The following is a 22,193-nucleotide window of genomic DNA, read 5'->3' as shown; positions in this document are numbered from 1 at the left end:
TCCAGGTTCCCCTCCCGGCTTCCCTTGATGTTGAACTGTAAACTGTAAGATGAACAAGCCCTTTTCTCCCCAGGTTGCTTTTGGTATTTATTCTAGCAAGAGAAACCTAACTAGGACAAGAGCATTAGTGATGATTTGGATCAAATTCATAAACACCTGTTATTTTACTTCTGGAAATGTGAAAGGGGAGTTGAAATGTCTAAAAAAGAATAGGTGCTGGATCGATATTGAATAGAAAAATAAATAAACAAGTGTTCATGGAACAATGAAATCAGGACATCTTAACTTGCCCTGGATACTAACAACATTGCTGAAATGACAGCAGCTAGGAAATGAGACAATCAATGTCACTCAGTCTGAATGAGAAAGCTGAGAAACATGTACTCAACAAAGGGTGTTGATGGAGTGCAGAGACAACCTCTGTCTTTGGTTTCATCCAAATCTGAGATTTGATTTGCTGCTAGCAAGCATACTGTGCGTGAAAGACATCTTGGAAAATGAGCTCTCCTCTCACTCATTAGGTGTTATGTTCAGTGTGAGCAAGCACATCCTCTGTGCAGCACTTACAATTTGCTTATTTAAGCATGCCTGCCATCACTTATCAAAAGCACATCTCTAGTTTAAACAGTTGAAACTTCCATGGAAAAGTGGCCAACATGTATAATCTTTTCTCTAAAGTGAGAACTCAAAGTTACCTTGAAAAACAACCTAGAAATATGTATGTATGTCTTTTTACTGCACTTCAAATAGCAATCATACAATTATATGAACTGTACAGAAGGAAGATGAAGTCAATAAAAATAACAGACATTGGAACTCCACCACTGGTTCACTTGGTTTAGAGAACAATATGTTGTGGTCTTTGCTGCAGCTGTCCTATCAAATACCAAAAATATTCAGGCTTGGTAGTTTGCTGTTTAGGTTAACAATGACACACACGTTGCACACACTGAATAGATTTTCACTTTTTTGTTCTGAATGAAGGATGCTCACCAGATAATGATTAGTATCTGCTGAGTGCTCTTCAGACTAGCATATCATGAAGAAATGCCACATGTTGGCATTATGTTCATCCAGCTGAGCTCCCAACAAGTCTATTCCCACTACCTTTCACTAAGAACTCTAACTGTAGAACCACTGGGCAGGCCCTTTTCCTCTCCCCTACTCACCACTAGAAAACAAAATTGTGCATTTGTTGGCTTCTTTATCTAGTTTATCTAGCTTAAATTGATGATGAGGTAGAAAATACATATTCAGAATTTAAATCAAATTATGAATTATAATGACTCCAACTATGGAGTATACATATATACACATTATACACAACAAACATAATGTTTCCCAACATCTATTTCATTGTTATAGTTCACAGAAGGAGAAGAAAAATAATGATCTGCAATTTATGTAAAAATATAGAATATATATTCTGTGGAAACACAAAATTTTAGTTGTTTTACTGTCATGCATCAAATTTTGTTTACAAGATTAAAGAAACATTACAGTTTGGCCATAAAAATTGGATTTACCTTAAATGATAAGATGTAAAATGAATGTGAAATTGGTGTAACAGAGTAATTAACAGAGCAGTGTGCAGGGTAAGGCAGTGACCCAAGGTCCATGTGAGAGTCTGTGCTTAACCAATTCATGTACATTTTCCAAATAACTAGGAATGGTTCATACAGAGACCATTATAGGACTGTGTGAGAACTGACAAATTGTAGAGTCTGAGAAAATGCTGAAGGAAGACCCCATACTCAAATAGTATGTAAGAGCAAAGAGTGTTTATTATACTAGCATTTGCATGGGTCATTCACCTGTACAAAATGGCAATGACCCCAAGAGGAGCATCCAGGCTCCTTTTAAGCACAGCTAAGGGAGTTTAAGGGACAATTAGGTCATCTCATACATACTTGGCTAAGCAAGCAGCAGTTACACTAGTATACTTTTAACTGGTTGAGGCTTAGTTTTATTATTTTGGACATACTTGCACAAGCTAGGGCAAGTCCAGATGTAGCTCAGAAGAAGGATGCAGGATTTGTCCTTGAGACACTGTAAGCCTCACTTAGGCCTTGTATTTGTTCTCTCCCTCATCCCTGAATGCAAGGGTATTGTGGATAAATGGCCCTTTGTTGGGAGAGACACCTGTTTTGCCCTTCTCAGAGAACTGAAACTAAATTCAGTTGTGAGTGAGAGAGTTTAACCCCATTCAGAATAGCTAGGAATGGCATGTAGAGGGACCTTCTAGGACTGTGTGGTGGCTGAAGAAAAAGGACATATACATGATAAACATGCACATCTATAAATAAGGTTGATGCTAAACCTGTCCCCTTCCAGGCATTTGCAGGTGTTCTCATGTGCTCATTCCAGCCTGTTTCATGCAATATAGTGTTTTCTCTCAATAGTAAACAGGAGGGATGGAGTGGGGAGGTGACTCAAGGGCTAACTCTCCTGAAGTGCATTATCTGAGGGTCATTCACCTGTTTTGTGTCCTCTTCTAGCTCTTAATCTATGGCAGTTTCTTCACCATGCTTCCCTGAATCCAAGGCAGCAAAATCCAGATGTCTCAGAGTCATAAAGAACAAAAAAGTCCAATTGTTACACATTTAAATATTATTTCTCTGGATGTTCAACTTCCCACAGTGTTATTTGTTAGTATTTACCAACTTGATACAATGACTATCAGAAAATTACAAAGTCCCATGAAGCATTGTGTGCTCTAACCCATGATTGGTCAAGTTTACCTTATCAGAAATCTGGCAATGCCTGGGTGCTGCAGATGGCTGTGATGTGATGGCATCCCAGAGCAATGGCTGCAGAGCCCAGAGTTCCAGTCAAAACAACACCCCATTGGGTCAGACCATCTACAGTCCCTGTCTTCTCTCATAATACAGAGGAAACGTATTTATTATTTGTAAAATTTGTGTGACATCTGAAGTCATAGTTTGGGGACCATTAAGCCATCACCTTAACTATCGTTCTAGTCTGTACTATTGTATTTAAACAATGCATTTCAAAACTAGTTTCATCCAAGAGGAGACCAAAAGTGTTTACTCTTTACTTATTTTATCATTCAGACAGACTGAAGTCTCCTGCTGTATTAAACCTACCATAGAAAGGGATCATCCATGTTTCCTCTTTACATCACAAATCTTTCCTTGGTCTCTGTTTATTCTTGAAACAGGGTCACAGGTACACTAATCTGGCTTCAAACTTGCTTTGTTGCTGAGGATGACTTTGAACTTTTAATCCTCCTGCCTCCACCTCTATGTGCCTGCATCAATACACCTTGTGCAAGGACTTCCCACATGCAGATTAATCAGTCAACCCAGTGAGCCACATGCCCAGGTTTTACCATTCCTTCTAAGGAAAACCTTTATCTCCATTCATAGAGCATTATCAGTCTGTGACCACGAAACAGACGAGTAAGCATCCTTGACAATAATGAAACACAAAGAACCCTTTTCCTGTACGTGAGTCATTCACCTATTTTATTATTTTTATTTTTCATTCCTTCAAAAATTTTATTCATACAATTATTTTAGTCAAAATATTTTAGTCATACAATTTTTCTTGGTACATGTGCTTCTATTTTAAAGGAAATTATTTATAAAATAGTTTTAATGAAAAGTTTTGAAATAACAAGTGGACTGTTTTCCATGTACAGCACAGTAGAGTAAGGACCCAGACCTTTTATCCTCCAGAATCCCCCGGCCTCATCCCTGCTTTGTGGAAAACTGATTTCGAGAAGCCAAGTGAATGGCCTAAGGTCAGAATGTGTAGGAAGTGACAGTCTCTGCCTCTCTACACAGCAGCTAAATGCTGAAAAAAAATCCCACCCCACAAAAGGTATTTATGTGATAAACAGGTGTCCTCCATCCAAATCCTAGACTTGATTTCTACTGCTAAGCCTGGCTTGCCTGACAGATGTTTTCTTTTAAATACATACTTTCTGTTCACTTATTAAGTGGGTCTGAGCTCAAACACATAACAATGAGCCAGACACTGACCTTCACAGGTGCAATGTATGTGATACTATGGAAGGAGTAGAAAAGAGGTTTGACTGCAGACAAGACTGAATCAAAAGCATTTTACCACAGAGACACAGCATACATGCTTGCCCCATCACCTCTGTGAGGGGCTCTTTGAACCAACTGTCCCAGATGAAAGGCTCTGAGTCTACAGCCAGGAATGGTACAAAGTAACTGATGGAGTCAGAAGATGCTATATTGAATGAATTCTAATCTGAATTCAATAGTCCTTCATACTTGAGTACTCCACCATAATGGGAGGGAATCAGTGAAGTTCCGAAAAGATGGCATTTATGAACACATTGAGTAATTACTGTCTGTTCTAAAAAGTAAAAGAATTAAAAACAGCCTAGAAGAAAATCATGTCATGTATATTTTGAAAATGAAGATTTAAGTAGAAGTTTAAAAATAAAATGTTTGGGCATGTCAACACAAATCTTCCTGAAATATCTGAGATATGATTATAAGATGATTTTATCTGTATCCTATAATGAGATGCAGTTTAGAAGGATCACCAACATGGTATGAAAATACCATTGTAATGTTTTAAGTCAAGGAAAAAAGTGTATATATTATATATAATTTGCATTTGTATATATTATATAAAATATATAGTTAATTTATATCACCAAGGGTGTGAAAAGTCAAAAAGAGTGTTTATAATCTGAGAGTAAAGAAGACTAGAGAATGGGCTAGTCTCCGGTTAGTCATAAAGGTGAGAATCAAGAAATGTATACCCTTCTACATATTTATATCCATGTTCATTAAAATTCACTATGAACTTCAGAGCACAAATACTGAGGATCCTATATTGCATGTTATACACATTTCACATTTATGTTCTTAAATTTAAAAATTATAGGCAAATATTCAAATGTATGTATAATCATATTTCTCTATCTTATGACTATTGAAGATATACTTCTCAGTTAAAAATCCAACACAAAATGTGTTTGTTAAAAGTATGTATTTATTCAGCTATATCTGGCAAAATGAATATTCAACATTGTCGTATTAAATGTGGAGAAGTCCTACAATTAAACATTTTCTTTTCTGAAATTTAACTTTTTCTCTCAATAAAATTTCATCGGCCACAGATAATGTGGCAAGCATCAGATCATGCCTGGCGCAAAGCATGCTGGTCTCTGTAGTGACCTAAACAGTAGGAAGAGGCAGGCAGGGAGCCATGGGGAAATAATGTGACTGTGATCTACCTGGCTGATACATGGAGAGTACCCAAGGAAAGCCACTGATGCTACTTACACAGCCCAGGCTGGCCTACAACTGCTGACCCTCCTGCCTCAGCCTCTCCAGTGCTGGGTCTTACTAGGTTCTTTTGCAGCACCAAGTATCCGGCTGTAGCAGGGATCAGACTACCCACTCCTGCCCCCCTTGGTTGTTATCAACCTTGCATTCTGTTGTTTTGCATTGGTATCATACAGATAGGTTAGTGTTTTCTAGATGGAAAATATTTCAAACATCCTTAAACAGAAGAATGGTCAAGAAAATGCAGCATGTATCTACATTGAAGTTCTATCTAGCAGCAAGGAGGAATGTCATTTGCAAGAATATGCACAGAGCTGGCAATCAGCACAGGAAAGGTAACTGATGCTCTCACAGACACAGCAATATGGCTGTCATTTGTCTGTCATCTATCCATCTTGCCACACACCTACCTCACTACCCACCTATATCTATATATACACGGAAGTAGATGGGGGCCATAAGGGAAGAAGCTGAGGTCTGAATGGAAGAAGAGAGGGAAATGAGGGAGAACAGAAGTGTAAAGATTATATCGTTCACTCACATGCAGAACACTGATCCACACACATGTGTGACACAGAACAAGACGCTGGTGAAAGTGAAGAAGGGGGAACAGTGAGAGGAAGGAAGTGAGGATGGTGAGAACAAGGTGCACCAATGCCAACATCAGTAAGCAAGACGGGCTCTGACTATTTGAGTGTGCATTATTCTTTCATAAACCCTTGCCCTGTTTTATTATAAACATGTGATATTTAACTAAGACATCACAAATATATAACTTTAAAAATGAAAAATTCAGTAGTATGAAGGAGCAATTAGGATTTCAAATTCACAATTAATGAGAGACATAAACCGGATTTCTCCACATCCATTTTCATGTGTTTATCTACAGTTGGCTACTGAATAGTGAAGGGCTTCATACAGAAGGTTGCTGAAAACAGAAAAAAGAGTTGAAAGGGATCAAAAATATTTTAATAATTGTGTCACTTTTGTGTGTGGTATTCCTAAAATACATGATAATTATTCCAAGTAGAATATATACGCAAACTAAATAGTCATCACAGAATTAAAATAGCATGGATTAATTGAACAATATACTGAGTTTCACTGTGACATCATTATGAATGCACAGAACATGCTTGCACCAATTTATTTTAATTATAACTTATGTCCTACTCAGATTTATAAAATTTTGGCAATTAGAATGCTTTCTCATCAATGATCATTTAAGTTTCAATATTTTATTTCTTACAAACGTCTCTTCAACATAAAAAACAGTAACTTGTAGAAAAGGTCAGCTCTTCTAAAGCTGAGGAACAGCAATAGAGCACTGCATACCTGCTTGCTCTTCATGAGGACAGCATGGCCAATGTACAGTTGGGGCTGGAGAGAGCTCAGCCGTTAAGAGTGCCTGCTGCTCTCCCAGAAGAGAGGAGTTTGGTTCCCAGCACGCACATCTACTGCCTATAACGCCCTACAACTCTAGCTGGAGAAGATATGACACACTTTTCTGGACTCTCCAAGCACCTAAAATCATGTGCCTATACCCACTTTCAAGTTCGCACACACGCTTGCACACATACATACAATTTTAAAATAACACCAATAAATCATCAAGATTGAATCTCCATTTCTCTGCAACCATTAACTGCCTATAGCTCTCTACCTATTGGTGGGCCTTGAAATATACATGAGGGTATATATGGAACAATATTTATTAAAGAAAAAGTGGTAACTGATTTGATAGGGAATGGAGAAAGAGTGGAAGAATTTGGAGGGAGGAATAAAGCAATTATGGTAGTCATGTGGGAAATTATCCAAAAAGGTAAATAAAAAAATCATAACACCAGAAATGCAGAATTTATTGTAAAGTACTATGATGAAAACATTTTAAGTAGGTATTCAATTTTTACTTCTTCACTAAATCATTGAAAACATACTTGTGTATATGTACATATGTGTACACATGCCACCATTCCTTCTAAATGAAACGTTTATATTAGTGCCATAAAGTAATATGTATTTGCATGTTAGGTTTTTTAGACTCTATTCCTGCTAGCATCTCCAGCAATCATCTAATCATGCAGGACTTAAGAGAGCTGTTTGCCTGTTTGACTACCAACATATTTGCTGATACCAAATGAAGATAATTTAAAATAGATAACAAATTGAATCTTTCATTAAGAAGAGAGTTTTGTCATTCTTTAATTTTAATTAGTTTTGTGGTTATAATGTGCATTTCCACTTAATCTTCGAACACATCCAACTTCCTCCTTCGCATTTTTCTCTAAGGGAATTGCTTGAGATGCAAATGCCAGTTTTAATTGGACAACTAAGAATTAATTTCCATCCTGCAGCATGTCACCGCTTGCTGTTCAACAACAAGTCAGGGGTTAAGAGTGGTTCAAACATTCAAGGAAATTCAAAGCAATCAATCACAGAATTGTTTATAGACTGTCTTGCAGAATAGCAGTACATACTGCAGGGCTCCCAAACTAGAATTTTCTTTGTCTTTGAAACCAAACTAAGGACATTTTGTCTCTCAAGCCACTAAAACACTTAGTATTAAAATGTTAATCAGAAACATGCAAAAAAATCTGTAAAATCCACAATGAGATGTCTTTTTAATGTTATGAATTTGAAAGTAATTGTCTTAGGTTACAGAAAATACACATAGTAAGACCACGGCATTTCACATTATTCAAGTTAATTTTTCCTTCTAGGATGCATTTGATCAATCCTTTTGAATACGAGCTTACATTTCCCTTCTTATAGGTGATATCTTATTTTATGACCCTTTCTCAACAAAAGGTAGAAATATGATCAAATTCTAGGCAATTTGTTACTAAACTAAGCCAGAAATAATGGCACATTACTATAATTCCCACACTTGGGAGGTTGACACCAGAGTATCAGAGTTAAAGTCTCTGATATAGATATAATCTATATTATAGACATATAATCTCAACAAACAATCATGCAAACCAAAATAAAAAATGCGATTTTATCAAAAGCTGAGAAGGCTCCTATTTACCATTGAGTAAACAGTGCATTGATACTTCTTGGGATCATCCTGGACAAGTACAATTCTGATCCCTGTTGCTGTGCCCTAAGAATTTTATTGACATTAATATTTTATTTTACATTGGAAAGAAATTTAAAAAGGTTTTTATAAAAGATGATGTGTGACTTACAGAATACCAGAATTAACCAGAGATGTGGAAACATGCATTCTGAATGTGTCTGTGTAAAAAAAAAAGAAAATGGAAATCGGTAACAACACATTTAAAATGCACTTGTTCTAGGTACATAGACTCTCAACCATATGTGTTATAAGATGCATCCTGAAACTACTGAGCAAGGTTCCTTGGCAGTAGGTCAGGAGACATCTTTCCAGGTTTGTGGTACATGCCTGAAACCTCTGCAGATAAAGAAAAACAATGTATTTAAGAGTTGTTACTCTGAGTTTTCAGACTACAAAGTGGATTATATACTATACAGCATGGATTCACTGAAACAAAGGAGCAGGACTGTGTGAAAGGTCATGCATGACACTGTGCAGAAGGGTGCAGTTTAAAACTTGTGAATTGCTCACTCTGGAACTATTCATTAAAGTTATTGAACAGCCATTGATCATATGTAGCTAAAGCACTTAAAGTTGTGGAGGAGGGAATCTTCTCTATCATTGTTCTAAGCATAGAACAATGACATGACCCAAATCTGGGCTTTAATTGCTGTCAGTTAAATCAACACCAATGAGGGTTTATTTATTAAAATCATGATGATCTACATTTATTCATTGTTCATTTGGGGCCAGGTATGATGTTAAGGTATTTATAAATGTTTTCTATTTTCATAATATATAGGTTAGAGGCTATCATTAATCCATTTTACAGTAAGGTAAAAGAAATGTGAATCCATTTTTGAAGATATTAAAAAAAATTTCAAAGAAATATGCAACGGTTTTTAAGAGTTATATCTCAACTATGTATGAAGAGGGAGCTGGAAATAGACAATGAATTCATTGAAAGTTTGATTAGTGATATGAAATACCACAATATTCTTAAGTAAAGGAAGAAAAGAAGAATGGATATATTAACATGAAAACATTATCAGGAATTGACATTTTGAAATAATATTATTGTTAAAATTAAATGAGCACTGTTGCTTAAAGTTAAATTGATACAGAAAAGTCTAAGTACCATCTGCCAGAAACCATGTAAAGTGTGTCCTAAATATGAAGAGATATTTTATAAATGTCAGAAACTCAACTAACCAACTACAGGGAGTAGGAAGAGAATAATTTTCATTGCTCAGAAGAGTACAGAACTACAGTGACAAAGGTTTGTTCTTGCTATTTCAGTGAACAATTGTTTGCCCAAGAATTGCAAATTCATTTGCTTGGTAGTTCAAGGAATCATGGGGTGCAATCTGTGAGATCCACCTTATACTAACCATTATCCTACCCAGGAAGAAAGATGATGTATGCAGACAGGGTAAGTGCAAGGTTTTAGAAGTGCATCACACTGGCAGATTTTAGTGCTAACAGAAGAAATAATGAGGATGAAAACAGAGTCTTCACAGACATACAGAACAGTTCACAGACTGGAGACAAATTTGTTTGGAATATATGGGAAAAGTTAACAACAGGGCATGTAAAGGTACATCCTCCCAGATACAGAACAAATTAAGCCCCCAAAATGGAAATATGACAATAGCAAGGTCACCACATGTCCAATGGCCTCTGCTCATCTCACTAGCAAAGAGAAACCTCGGATGTAAGAGCTCTAAACATCATGAGTTACCAAAAAGCAGATATCACACCAAAGATAAAAACAGATTGTTCTCATTGCACATTCCAGGATCGGTTAACATAAATATTGGATATTGGGGAATGAATGTCTTAAAGAACATGTGACCTATGAAAGAAGCATTAAATGTGTACAAAAATAGATGGCCAGATGAAGAAATTAGATATTGATGTGTGATTCTGTTGAAGGTTTGCAACTATTTAGCTCTAAACACCCACACACCACCATATGAAAATGATTGAATAAACATAAAAGGGAAGAGTGGAAGAATGCAGAAAGAAAAGATATAGAGTTGAACTTGGAAAGACTGGGAATGTTCTCAAGTAATTTGAGATTTTCTGACAGGACTTTGGACCCACAGTGCCTTGGCTCTGCAAGATAGCATGTATTAAGACATCGTACTCCTCCTAGATGCCATGTGGTCTGCAATAAGTAGACATGGAAATGCAGTATGTGACAAATATCCCCAATATAATAAAATCTGAAAAAACAAGCTTTATTTGATCAGTTTAAACAATGAACATTTATTTCAGTAGGTACTAGAAAAAGCATGTTTGTTTGATGGACATAGCAGTTGGACATAGAACTCTGTAAACTATTATGCACATGCTAAATGAAGCCAATGTAGTTAAGTTTTATAGATCCAAGATATTGTTTCACCTCTTTATCTGTTGTAAAATCTCACAGTGTTTCAACCTGAGATGCTTTCCATGATGATCCAGTTGTTGTGAGAGCTACGAGAATCCAGTTCTTTGAAGAACTGGAACCTGGCACCTACATCACATAGAGGCTGCTTCTCCTTCAGAAACTGAGAATAGATTTTGGAGCTCCACCAGCCAAAGATGAAGCCCAGCTTGGGCAATTACTTCCCACAGAGTACCTCTAGAATGTTCCTTAGCATCTCTGTGATGCTTTTCCACTCTGTAAAGCAGAAGTAGATGCTTTTGCAAAGATGTGTCGAAGTTTCTAATATATAGCAGTAACTAATATGTATAAGCAAAATTGAATACTGGTATCTGTTAGAGAAGCATCCCACTATACATATTTATATAGAGATGTGGCTCAGAGGTTAAGAGCACTGACTGCTTTTCCAGCTCACAACTGTCTGTAAATCCATTTCTTAAAGAATTTGGTGCCCTCTTTTGGCCTCTGGGGTCACTGCACACAGAAGGCACACAGACATACATGCAGGCAAAATACCTGCCCAAATAAATAAATAAATCTAAAAAAAATTTAACTGAAATGTTATATACAATGCCCTTTTTGTAAACATATACCACCAGAACAGCCACTGATGACACACCAAAAGAAAATGTTTTAAAAATAAACATAAGCAGATCTATAACTTGAAAGAAAGATATGTACCTAAATGAAAAGCATGAATTCATAAATATAATGTATGGCACATGCCTCCCTGGATCAAAAGGGGGATGCAGACTTTGGGTAATGCATAGTATTTAATTAAGTCATTCCCTCTCACCATAGCTCTAAACAGCACAACTGCCAAGCTTCATTTATGTCATTCGTAATGATTTAAGTTTTAATTAGTATGATTTTAAGCAAGTTAAAATACAGATTGTATTTTCCCCTTTCTTTCTCCATTCTTTCTACACCTCTCCTTGCTTTTCTTTACACTGTATTCAGAGTACAGATACGAGCAATGGGACAAAAACTGTGCTTAGCAGCAGAGCTAACAACTTTAAACAAATGATCAATCCTTCAAATCATTAATTTTGAACAAGATTCTACGCAAATCAAATATATTTTCCTGTGAGAAATATTGTGTACATAAGATCAAAGAACTGTGACTTTTAATATCCCATTGAAAGAGTACTGTTTGTCAGGACATACAAGCATGGCATTTTATTGGGCCCTTTTATTTTAAATAATTATTTAGAAAGCTTGTCTAGAAAGACTCAAGCATTAAAAACAAAGCAGGGGGATGTTATGACAGACACACTTGCAGGCAACAGCAGCTGTAGCATCGCAATTCAAGGCCAAGTTCACTTTATGTCTCCCTGTATCCCATGTCCTTTCCTTAGCCCTGGTGCTTTGAAGCAAATCCAAGACCTCACACAACTTCACCAAGACCATGTGACTTGATAACAGTTCCTGGATTGAAGTTCACAATGGAGCAAGAAGGAAGACAGGAAGAGGCTGACTGAGGCTGACCTATGCCTGTTTTCACTTTAAAGCCTCTGCCAATAAGAAAGAGAAAATACATTAATGTAGACCAGCTAGCCTCCAGTTCCTATGGCTGTTCTTTGGGAAATGGGTTACTGATAGAGTTCTAAATGATACCTCTTAAGTCTTTTCACCATTATTAAATTCAACATAGCAGCCCAAGAGAAAATGATTTCTGAGACAGGGTCCTTTCCCACAAAGTTGTACTAGACCACAATCTGTAAATGGTTCAAGGAAGTGTCTATAACTAAACCTTTTCTTTAAAACATCAAAATACAAAGCATAAAAAAAAAAAAAACAAGAGCCGGGCATTGGTGGCACATGCCTTTAATCCCAGCACTCGGGAGGCAGAGGCAGGCGGATCTCTGTGAGTTTGAGGCCAGCCTGGTCTCCAAAGTGAGTTCCAGGAAAGGCACAAAGCTACACAAGAGAAACCCTGTCTCGAAAAACCAAAACCAAAAAAAAAAAAAAAAAAAAAAAAAAAAAAAACAGAAACTTCTCAGTCCTTGAAACTGAATATGTGTTCAAAGACTTAATGAAATTCCATAAAGAACAATTTAGTTCTGGACTGAGAAGAGTTAAAAAAAAAATCTTCCTTAAATTGAGCGAATTTACTAGCTATTTGGAAAGTACAGTGTGTTGGCGTCCATTCAAAAGCGCAACACTTAATGTTACCAACACTGCCAAGTCCCTTCTTTGCTCTCTCCTGCTTTCAGAGAAAGTGATTAAGACCAATTCCCCTGCCAGCTGGATGCTGGAGAACATCAAAGGTTCTCCATCAGGACGCAGAACTTGATGTGGATTGGAAAGCATGATGCTGATAGATAACCCCTTGGCATCATAATCAAAGCCTGTGACCACACTAAAACCCTATCAGCTCCTATCACTGCCTTGTGGTTTACAGAGAACTGCCAGCCTACCTCTGAGAAAGGGCTAGTATAACACTAAATGCTGGTATTTGGGGTGCATAGCTACTTTTCAGAACTGAGAACTACTCACCTATTACAGCAATCAAGTTGCTTTGCTTCTGTTGTGTCCATTGATTTATTTAATTGTTGCCTTAGAGGAAAGGAAGAGCAAGTTCCATGAGTTGAGTCAAAACGTGTGTGTGTGTGTGTGTCTATATATATATAGAGAGAGACACACACACACACTCTGAAGAGTTCCTGCCATCTGCATGGTGTAGTGTGAGTACAAGGAGAATTCTTCTTGTATGTGTGGTTAGTGATGGGGGACAAGGACATCTCCTACCATGTATGTGGTGTAGTGTTGAGGATAAGGAGGCCTCCTGGGTTACCCAAATCCCTGGGTCTTCTTCAGATTATAAATACAGCTTAAATATCTTAATAACTAGACCCCTATAATTTAAGAGTTTTTCTACTGAAATGTACCTTAGAAAATATGTATTAAGTCTTGACAGCACATACATCCATCAATGCACAAATACATAGTTTACTAAAAAAGAATTTGTCATTATTGTGTAAAATGTCTTAATATATATCTTACATAGGCCATTTTATCTAAAATGTATGGTAAGCTATTCCACACACTTTTCTTCAGAATGCTCTTATATATTTTTCCTTGTAATTAAAAAATAATTCTGGAAAGTGCTATGCTCGCTACAGGAGAGGAAAGTAATCATCAATCACTCAGCTTTGAAGCCAGCAAGCTACAATGATGACTGGCTTGAAAAGATTCGTTGTTGATGCAACAGTGGCATGAACATCTTGGACATGACCAGTCATTTCTTATTGCATTTAAGGCCCACTGCACAACATGAAACCCATACCTGGCAACACAATTGAGCCAAGAAACTATGGCTAGATAGGGAGTAAGCACTAGGCAAGAATCTGCTACTATTATTTTGCTAAATGGGCATACCATCAAACAACCCCTAACGGCTTATGATTGCACCCATACGTTAGGACATATCTCAACCCTCATCAGAGAAGTTTCTATTTGGTGATTAACACAGAGATTCACAATTGGCCAAGATACAAAGAATAAGATACTATAGAATGTGCAGTCCTATGTGGAACATATATACCACCCTCTTCCTCTAAAAGGCCACAGATCACTACAGAAGAAGGTACAGAAAGGGGAAGAACCAGAAGTGATGGGTGACTACAACCACATCTTCTGGACACAGCAAGGCAACTGCACATATGAACTCATGGTGACTGCAACAAAATACACTGTAACCCGAGTCACACCAAATCCCAGCCTGAAGATGGAATCAGGCACACAATACCACCCCAACCTTAGAGACACTGGGAATTGTTAGCATCCGGGAGAATGAGAATCCGTTTGTTTTCTCTAAAAGTGTAGTCCTGGCGAGCTAAGCATGCCCCAGTGGAAGACAACACAGATTGGAATATTTAGCAGCATAAACTGCTCTTGATATTCTAAAAGAAAGGATAAAAAAACACAAGGTTGTGTGTATAAGAAAGAGGCGTGGATCTGGGAAGAGGTGTGGGATGGGAGTGAATGTAATCAAAACGTACAAACTCTAATAACTATAAACAAATTATTTTAAAGATTCTGAATTTTAAAAGCTAACATCTGTTTATTAGAGCAAATGTACAGTATTTAATTTTCTGGGCCTGGGTTACCTCCCTCAGGATGATTGTCTTCTAATTTTATCCGTTTACCGGTGATTTCATGATTTTATTTTTCTTACCAGCTGGATAATATTCCATCTTGTAAATGTATCGCATTTCCCTTATCTATTCATCAGTTGATGGACATATAGGCTCTTTATAATTCCTTGCTATTATGAATAAAGCATCACTGAACATGGATGAACAAATGTTGTTGAGGGAGGGCAAAGACTCCTTTGAGCAAATGCCCAACAGCAGTACAGCTGGATATCAAACACTCCTCTCGTCTTCCTGACGAACTGCTCATTGAATCCATAGTGGTTGTACAAGTTTGCACTCCTACCATCAATGAATGAGTGCTTCCCTTATTACACATCCTCACCAGCCTGAGCTGTCACTTGTTTTATTTGATCTGGTTGGGTGTAAGATGACATTTCAAAGTAGTTTTGATTTGCATTTCCCTCATGATTAGGAATGTTAAACATTTCTTTAAGTGTTTTTCAGCATTTGCGTTTCTTCCTTTGAGAACTCTTGTCTAGTGTTTTACTTCACTTTAATTGGGCTACTTGATTTCTGGATGTTCAGTTCCTTAGTTCTTTGTATAGTCTAGATACTAACTGTCTATCAGATGTGTAGTTACTAAAGAAATTCCCTGGCTTGTAGGTTGACAATTTTCTTGAATAATGTCATCTTTTGCCACACTGAAGATGGTCAGTTTCATGAGGTACTAGTTGTTATTTGTTGGTCTTTGTGCCTGTGCTCCTGCTAGTCTGCTCAGAAAGTCATTCCCTGCACCAATGCATTCAAGGCTAGTCCTCATTTTCTCTTCTGTCAGATTCAGGGTGTCCAGCCTTATGTTGAAGTCCTTGATCCATTTGGAATTGAGATTCATGCAGGGTGATAAGTAGAGGATCAATTTGCATTCTTCTATGTGCAGCCAACTAGTTTGACCAGCACCATTTGTTGAAGATGCTGTCTTCCAGTGTGTATTTCTGGCTTCTTTATAAAAATCAGATGTCTACATATGTGTGGATTTATGTCTGTGTCTTCATTTCTACTGCACTGACCAATATATCTGTTTTTGTGCCAATACTGTGCTCTTTTTATTATTATAGCTCTGTAGTACAACTTGCTATCTGGGACAGTGATACCTCTAGCAGTTTTTTTTTTTTTTTTTAGTCATTCAGCATTGTTTTAGCTTTTAAGCTTTAGATATGAGTGTTTCAATCTGAATAACTACATAGGTTAGGTAGCTAGTAACACAGGGCCACAGATGACTGACACAGACCAAACTGTCACCATTCTGATACACTTTCAAAAACATAGTATTAATTCTTACTCCATAGAGTAAATGAATTATTTTAAAAAAACAGTGTATTTACAATGAGTTCATTAATAGGCTTATATGCAAAAATTATACAACGGAAATAAATTCTTAACTAATTCAGTTGGTCCAAGACAGTTATCTGGAGATTTTTAAAGGCACTCTATTGTTCTGTCACTTACATATTTTTTAGACTAATATGCCATGGAGTATGCCTAGCATCACCACAGAGGACACTCCACCACTGTTCAGTTCTGTGCTGGGGACCCGTTTTCCCAGCTCATTAGACAATCCATTATCCCTGCAGCTCTGGTTCCACACTGTTGCTGTGATACAACAGTGATCAAGAACAACTCAGGAGAAGACATTTGGCTTCCCAATCGCAGTTCATCATGGGACTCCAGGCAGGAACCTGGAGGCAGGAACTGAATGAGGCACAGACCACAGAGGACTCTGACTACTGACATTTCCCCTGGCTTGTTTGGCTACCTTCCTTTACACCCCAAGCCCACATGCTGAGGGGTGGCACTACCTAGTGTGGGCTGGCCCCTTTCTTATCAATTAGCAGTCAAGTAAAATTGCCCACGAACATCCCCATGGGACAATCTGAGGGAGGCGATTCCTTCATGGGGGTGATTCCCTATTCCCAGGTGAATCAAGTGAACAATTAAACCCAAATACGGCACCTTCATTCCTGAAGAAGAAATCAACTGAAGAGCTTTGAAATTATGTTTTTAAGGACTCTACCAAATCAGAACATAAAAATTTACACAATATCTAAATGTTATAAATTGATTACCTCTGTACTGTGGGGCAGTTTACTGGGAGAATATGGTGCCTTGGTGTACAGGAGGGACTCAGTTTACAAGAAGACATCCCAATCACCTTCCCAAAGGATGAGGTAATTGACTTTTATTTATTGGTGATTCCACAGTCTCATACATAAATCATTTATTGTAACCAACAGCATGCATTTCAAAGGATACTACTTAATGTTGAATAAAAACAGCAAATGTGTTGGCCTGCAGGAATAAATACTCAAAGCACCATTTCTAACTCTACTGGCAAGTGTGGTATAGTGGGTTTCTTTGGACCTTCTGCATAAGTGTGGTTCTGCAGAACTGTCTCCTGTGGAAGCACATACACAGTACACGTGCATGACCTGCCCTTCTCACAAAAGTCATAATGTGCTACCTAGTGACTAACAGTCAAGTCCAGTGCATAGAATGGCTGAGTTGTGTTTATTTTGCTAAAGAGAATGTATCACTTATTAGGGAAGACGTTTCCCTTCCTTCCTTTGATTAAAGCATGAAAGACACAGAATAAGCTATCTTGAATTAATATAAGGAAAGTGTCTGAAAATGTACAAAATTCATGCAGAATGGTTGAAAGAGAAACAGACTGGGGGAAAAAGTTGAAAATGAAATGTGTTTTAAAACTGCACTATTATGAAGAGGCTACAAATGAGGATTTCATGATGCTGTGTACTTAAGTCCATGAGATATCTTCAGCCTGTTTACCCAACAACATTTCCTAAAGAATAAGAATAGAGCAATTGGTTGGTGTTTTAGTTATCACAAACACTGAACAATACACTGACTTGCATGTAAACTTCAAAAGCGTGCCCTGCTCTCCAGGTCCAGCAGCCCTGGGACCTAACACATGGCCACTGATGTGCTTGCCTTGATTGCCCTCTGCTTCATCACCAAATGACACTATGGCTCAGATCTACCACAAACCACAAAGCTCAACCTGAAGGCTGAAGAAAAAGTGTTCCTTCCCATTTACCAACTAACACATTTTGTTAGGAATAGAATGATGCAGGTAAATTTCGTAAGGATTGATTTCTATATTGGCACAACTGATATAAATGTATTTATAGAGAACTGCAATGTACTATGGAAACCATGTGTTTTTTTAAATCCAAAGTTTAGATAAGACTTACTCTGCTGAACACATGCACCATTAAAAACTGTACAAGAAGGTTCAAACAGTTCTACTTAATGGTTCACAGAGTCTGCATTGCATAGCCTTCACTGGCCTGAAAAGGCAGAGGAAAGGGCTGAGACCTTGGCAGATTATGTATTACTCATTGTATCTCCTGTAGGTAACCTAAATGGTGATCGACATTTATAAGGTGACAGATGGTAGGAAGTGACAAAATGAATTCCCTTTGTGCTACAGCTCCACTCAAGGGAAGTTTCTTTTGTTTGGTTGCTTTCATCTATCTATCTATCTATCTATCTATCTATCTATCTATCTATCTATCTATCTATCTATCTATTGTTTTGTTATTCTCTTTTTAAAAATGGACTCCCTGGCACTTTGGAGACAGAAGGGTATCAGCTGACCTTCATTAACAACCACAAGAACCAGCATTACTGACTGGCATGTTTGAACTGCCAGGCTTTAGCACTCCAAGATATTTGATAACTGTTACTTCACTATTCTCTTTCTATGAGATGCTTTGAGGAGTGTGCTGTGATAAAAATAGATCATCACATTGTCCTATTAGGTGTTTCTTGGGTATTCAGTTCACACACTTTGATAAGAAGGGAGTGTGTGTTTGTAGGATAAAGTTCTGTTTTTCTAATGAGTTATAGATAGCAACAAGAATAATTTGAAATACGTATCTTCCTATGGATTTACTTCTAATGAAAACATGCCCCTCAAGTTGGCCCCATCTGCTGGTCCCCAAGGCTACTGGTATCAGTTTATGAGCAAATCAATACCAGAGGCTGAAGAAGTCACAGAACCCTGAGAGCAATATTCACCATTTTAATGAAGATGCAATTTCCTGTAACTAAATAATAAATCATCCCCAAAACTTGTATAATCTAAAAGTTCAATAACTGGAGAATTCTTATAGTTATAAAATTAATATTAAAAAGTAAAGCAGATAAAATGTGCTTCAAGCGACAAAAAAGGACTTTGAAAATTGGTTAATATCAATGAGAAGTTTTGAGAGTCAAGAGTTCTGTAAAATATTATGAAGCTCAGGACATGTCACAAAATGGATGGGGTCTGAAGCTTGAAAGTAAGCAAGGACCACACCAACCTCAGCATGGTAGGCATTATCCCCACAAGCTGGAGCTCTACCCTGTCAGTCTCCTGGAAGTTGAGCATGATCCCCACACTTTAGTCGACCATACCACTTATTAAATTGCTCATTAAGAAAGGAATTGCCAAGATATATCACCAGAATGTGAGTGAGGATCAGATCCTTCAGGCTGAAAATGGTGCTGCTTGCCACATGTTAGCCATTTGTTACTTCAAATAGAAACGTTTTAGTTTCCGTAATTTGAGATTGTATCTAATGCTGCTGCTCAAACTTCTAAAAGAAACCAACATCACAAGTAAAGGGTGGAGATTAATTTGCATCTGCTCCATGATAAAATGCCCATCACCTTTGTCAAAAATAAAAAGTTATTCTACTATGGTGTGATCTCAGATTCACAACAAGAATAATATATCATTGAAACACGTTATTAACATGTATTAGAATTTATCTGTGAAATTGGCCTCAAGAGAATTTAAAAGCTACAAATCATAGTCCAACTCACATTGTGAAATGCAAAACGTCACTGGTTAAGAGGAAATAGGTGCCGTTTTTTCCCACCTTCGACATGCATGGATTATACTGGCTCTGCAATCTGTACTCATAAGCAAACTACCACCCAGTGGAGAGAGTGAAGATCTTTCAGGAAGACTGGAGAAGCAAACCGGGGGTGGGGGGGTGCCAGTGTAGGTGGGTCTACGGGAAGTGGAGGAAGAAGACCGGGCAGTGAGCCCTGTTTAGCTCTAAGCACTACTGGTCATCAATTTATATCCAATGGGAAAGGAAATCTTTCCCAGGCACACTTGGCAGTGTGGCTGGCTTATGGGGAAAACCAGGCTAGGATAGCCTTTCATGGCAATCACGCTGCTGTCAAGATTAGTGAAAATAAGGGGAAGAGAAGAGGTGTACCACTGAAGACAGAGAGGAGAGAAGTGGGGGCAGGGGTGCACGTGTGTGGCGAGTGTGGAGTGTGCACCTTTTAAATTCCAAGGGAGAATCTGAACGTGAAGTGGTCCTTACAGGATGGAAGTGCCAGTGTGTGAGAGGATGGGAGAGCTGAGAGGGAGTGTGCTCATAACATCGAGATTTATGAGGGTTTGGAAATGGTACTGGAACACGCATGTGGGTGTGACAGAAAAGTGCATGGGAGATGAGGCTCTATATGAGAGTCTGGGAGGGGAGATATAAGGGCTATGATGAGGACCAGAAATTGGGAGAGGGAGAAAGCTGGAGAAAGGAGGTGAATCAGAAATGACAGTGGTAGAACTGAGAATGAGTGTGAAACAGTACCAACAAAACAGAATAGAACAGGGAGGAACGGGAGAGTGAAGTCAATGAGGGGTGAGTGGAGGGGGATGGAGACATGGGAAAGGAGAAACAAGGAAAGAAAACCGCTAAAAGAAAAAAAAAAGGAGCGGAACTGGGAATATTTGGATCTTACTGTTCAAGCGAGAGGGAAAATAGATGGAGCTCGGAGGCAGCAGTTGGGAAAAGTCGCTTACGGAGTGAACAGAAACAAACCCTGTAAACTTGTCAGACTCCTGGAGTATCGCTGGCAGCAGAGCAGAGACCCGTTTCCAAAGTGGCACCTGCCCCTCCTTCAAGACCCACACTCCTCACCCGGACTGCCCAAAAGTGTCTCCCTCCCTCCCCAGTCCAGTCAGCCCCCTGCCCCGGGGTCGGAGGAGCCCAGGAAGGGTCATTCGTGGGTAGCCAGAGGTGTGGTGTTTTGCTAGTGTGCATCAGCAGGATTCACGCCGGGTGTAAAGCAAGAGAGAGGCAAGGGGACAGAAAGATAGACTGAGGCAAGTGTGGAGAGGGCGCGCGGTCCCTACCTGAGCACCGCCGTGTCACCTTTCCTCACCAGCATGTTGTCCACGGCCGCCCAGGGGAAGTCCACGCTCTGCCCAGCCGGGAGGCAAGAGCACAGGCTCAGAAGCACCGCCGCCAGCCACTGGTTCGAGCAACAAGCGCCCTGCGCCAGGAGCACCATGTCCGTGCCTGCCAGGCTGCTCGCTCTCCGGCAGCGTCGGCTCCCACCCCCTGCTGCTGGCGAGGCTGCCCTGTAACCAGGCGGCGCGCCACACGAGATTTTTTTTCCTCTTTTCCTTTTTCTGAGTGGGTGGGTGGGTTTCTTCTCTTTCTCGCCCCCTCCCTAGTTGTCGGGCGTAGTTTCCCTCTTTCCCCGGCCTCGCCTCCTTTCTGCTCGTCTGCAGCTCGCCTTCCCTCCCTCCCCTCCCGCCCCCTGGCACCGCGCTCCACCTCCTCTGGGGCGCCTAGCCGCGTCCGGAGCGTGGCTAATCCCCGGCGGCCGCACACTGTCCTGCGAGGCGGCGAGCAGAGCGCGGGAGGCGGCGCAGGCAGCGCGGGGCGCAGCAGCGGCCGGCGGCCCCCGGGCTCGCGCGCGTTGCCAAGCGGCCGTTTCCGTAGCAACCCCGCCCGGGGATGGAGGACCAGGCAGGGAGGGGGGCCGAGAAGCGAAAGAGATAGATCAAAAAGAGGGAAAGAGAGGGACAGGGAAGCTAGGGCGACGGGGGTTACGCCGAGGTCTGGTCCGGCTTCGCAGCACGAGCAAGAGAGCTGTGCGGGCTGCTGGGCTGGGAAGTCAGGGCATGGGGGCCCGGCCTGACCTTCGGTGCGTTTAGCTCCCGGGGCCCCCCAGGGCCCCCGACTTTAAAGTGCTCAAGTTGGGGTCGGCGCCATCATGACGCCCGAGACTGTGAGTGAGTTGGCTTTTTTTGTTGTTGTATGTGTGTGTGTTTTTTTTTTAAATCCTGACTAGCTAACCGCGCTGTTAATAAAACTGCTAGCTAGTTCTCTCTCTCTCTCTCTCTCTCTCTCTCTCTCTCTCTCTCTCTCTCTCTCTCTCTTCTCCTCCTCCTGCTCCTCCTCTCGTCTTTCTCTGTGCGTCTCTCTCTTTTCCTA

At 39.4% G+C, this 22,193-nt stretch overlaps 1 protein-coding gene and 1 long non-coding RNA gene across 4 annotated transcripts in view; one reads left to right on the top strand and one right to left on the bottom strand.

Annotated features, from left to right (window-relative positions):
* Negr1 (neuronal growth regulator 1) overlaps window positions 1-21,672 on the bottom strand; it is a 738,499-nt gene extending 716,827 nt beyond the window's left edge. For 2 of the 3 annotated variants that reach the window (XM_028882947.2, XM_028882948.2), the window contains exon 1: window positions 21,104-21,672. In XM_028882947.2, the coding sequence (XP_028738780.1) occupies window positions 21,104-21,261 (158 nt within the window). In that variant the 5' untranslated portion in view covers window positions 21,262-21,672. Of the gene's footprint in view, window positions 1-8,485; window positions 11,214-21,103 lie in introns of those variants that run through there. The other variant, XM_037207286.1, reaches the window with a different exon arrangement.
* Window positions 21,673-21,776: 104 nt separating this feature from the next.
* LOC119088248 overlaps window positions 21,777-22,193 on the top strand; it is a 167,964-nt gene continuing 167,547 nt past the window's right edge. Inside the window, exon 1 of the long non-coding RNA XR_005091882.1 lies at window positions 21,777-21,987. This is a non-coding gene — a long non-coding RNA (uncharacterized LOC119088248). The remainder of the gene's footprint in view (window positions 21,988-22,193) is intronic.

Source organism: Peromyscus leucopus, chromosome 6, assembly GCF_004664715.2.
Source record: "Peromyscus leucopus breed LL Stock chromosome 6, UCI_PerLeu_2.1, whole genome shotgun sequence".
Taxonomy (NCBI): domain Eukaryota; kingdom Metazoa; phylum Chordata; class Mammalia; order Rodentia; family Cricetidae; genus Peromyscus; species Peromyscus leucopus.
The sequence above is the reverse complement of the archived record's forward strand: the minus strand, read 5'-3'. Positions and strand labels throughout refer to the sequence as shown.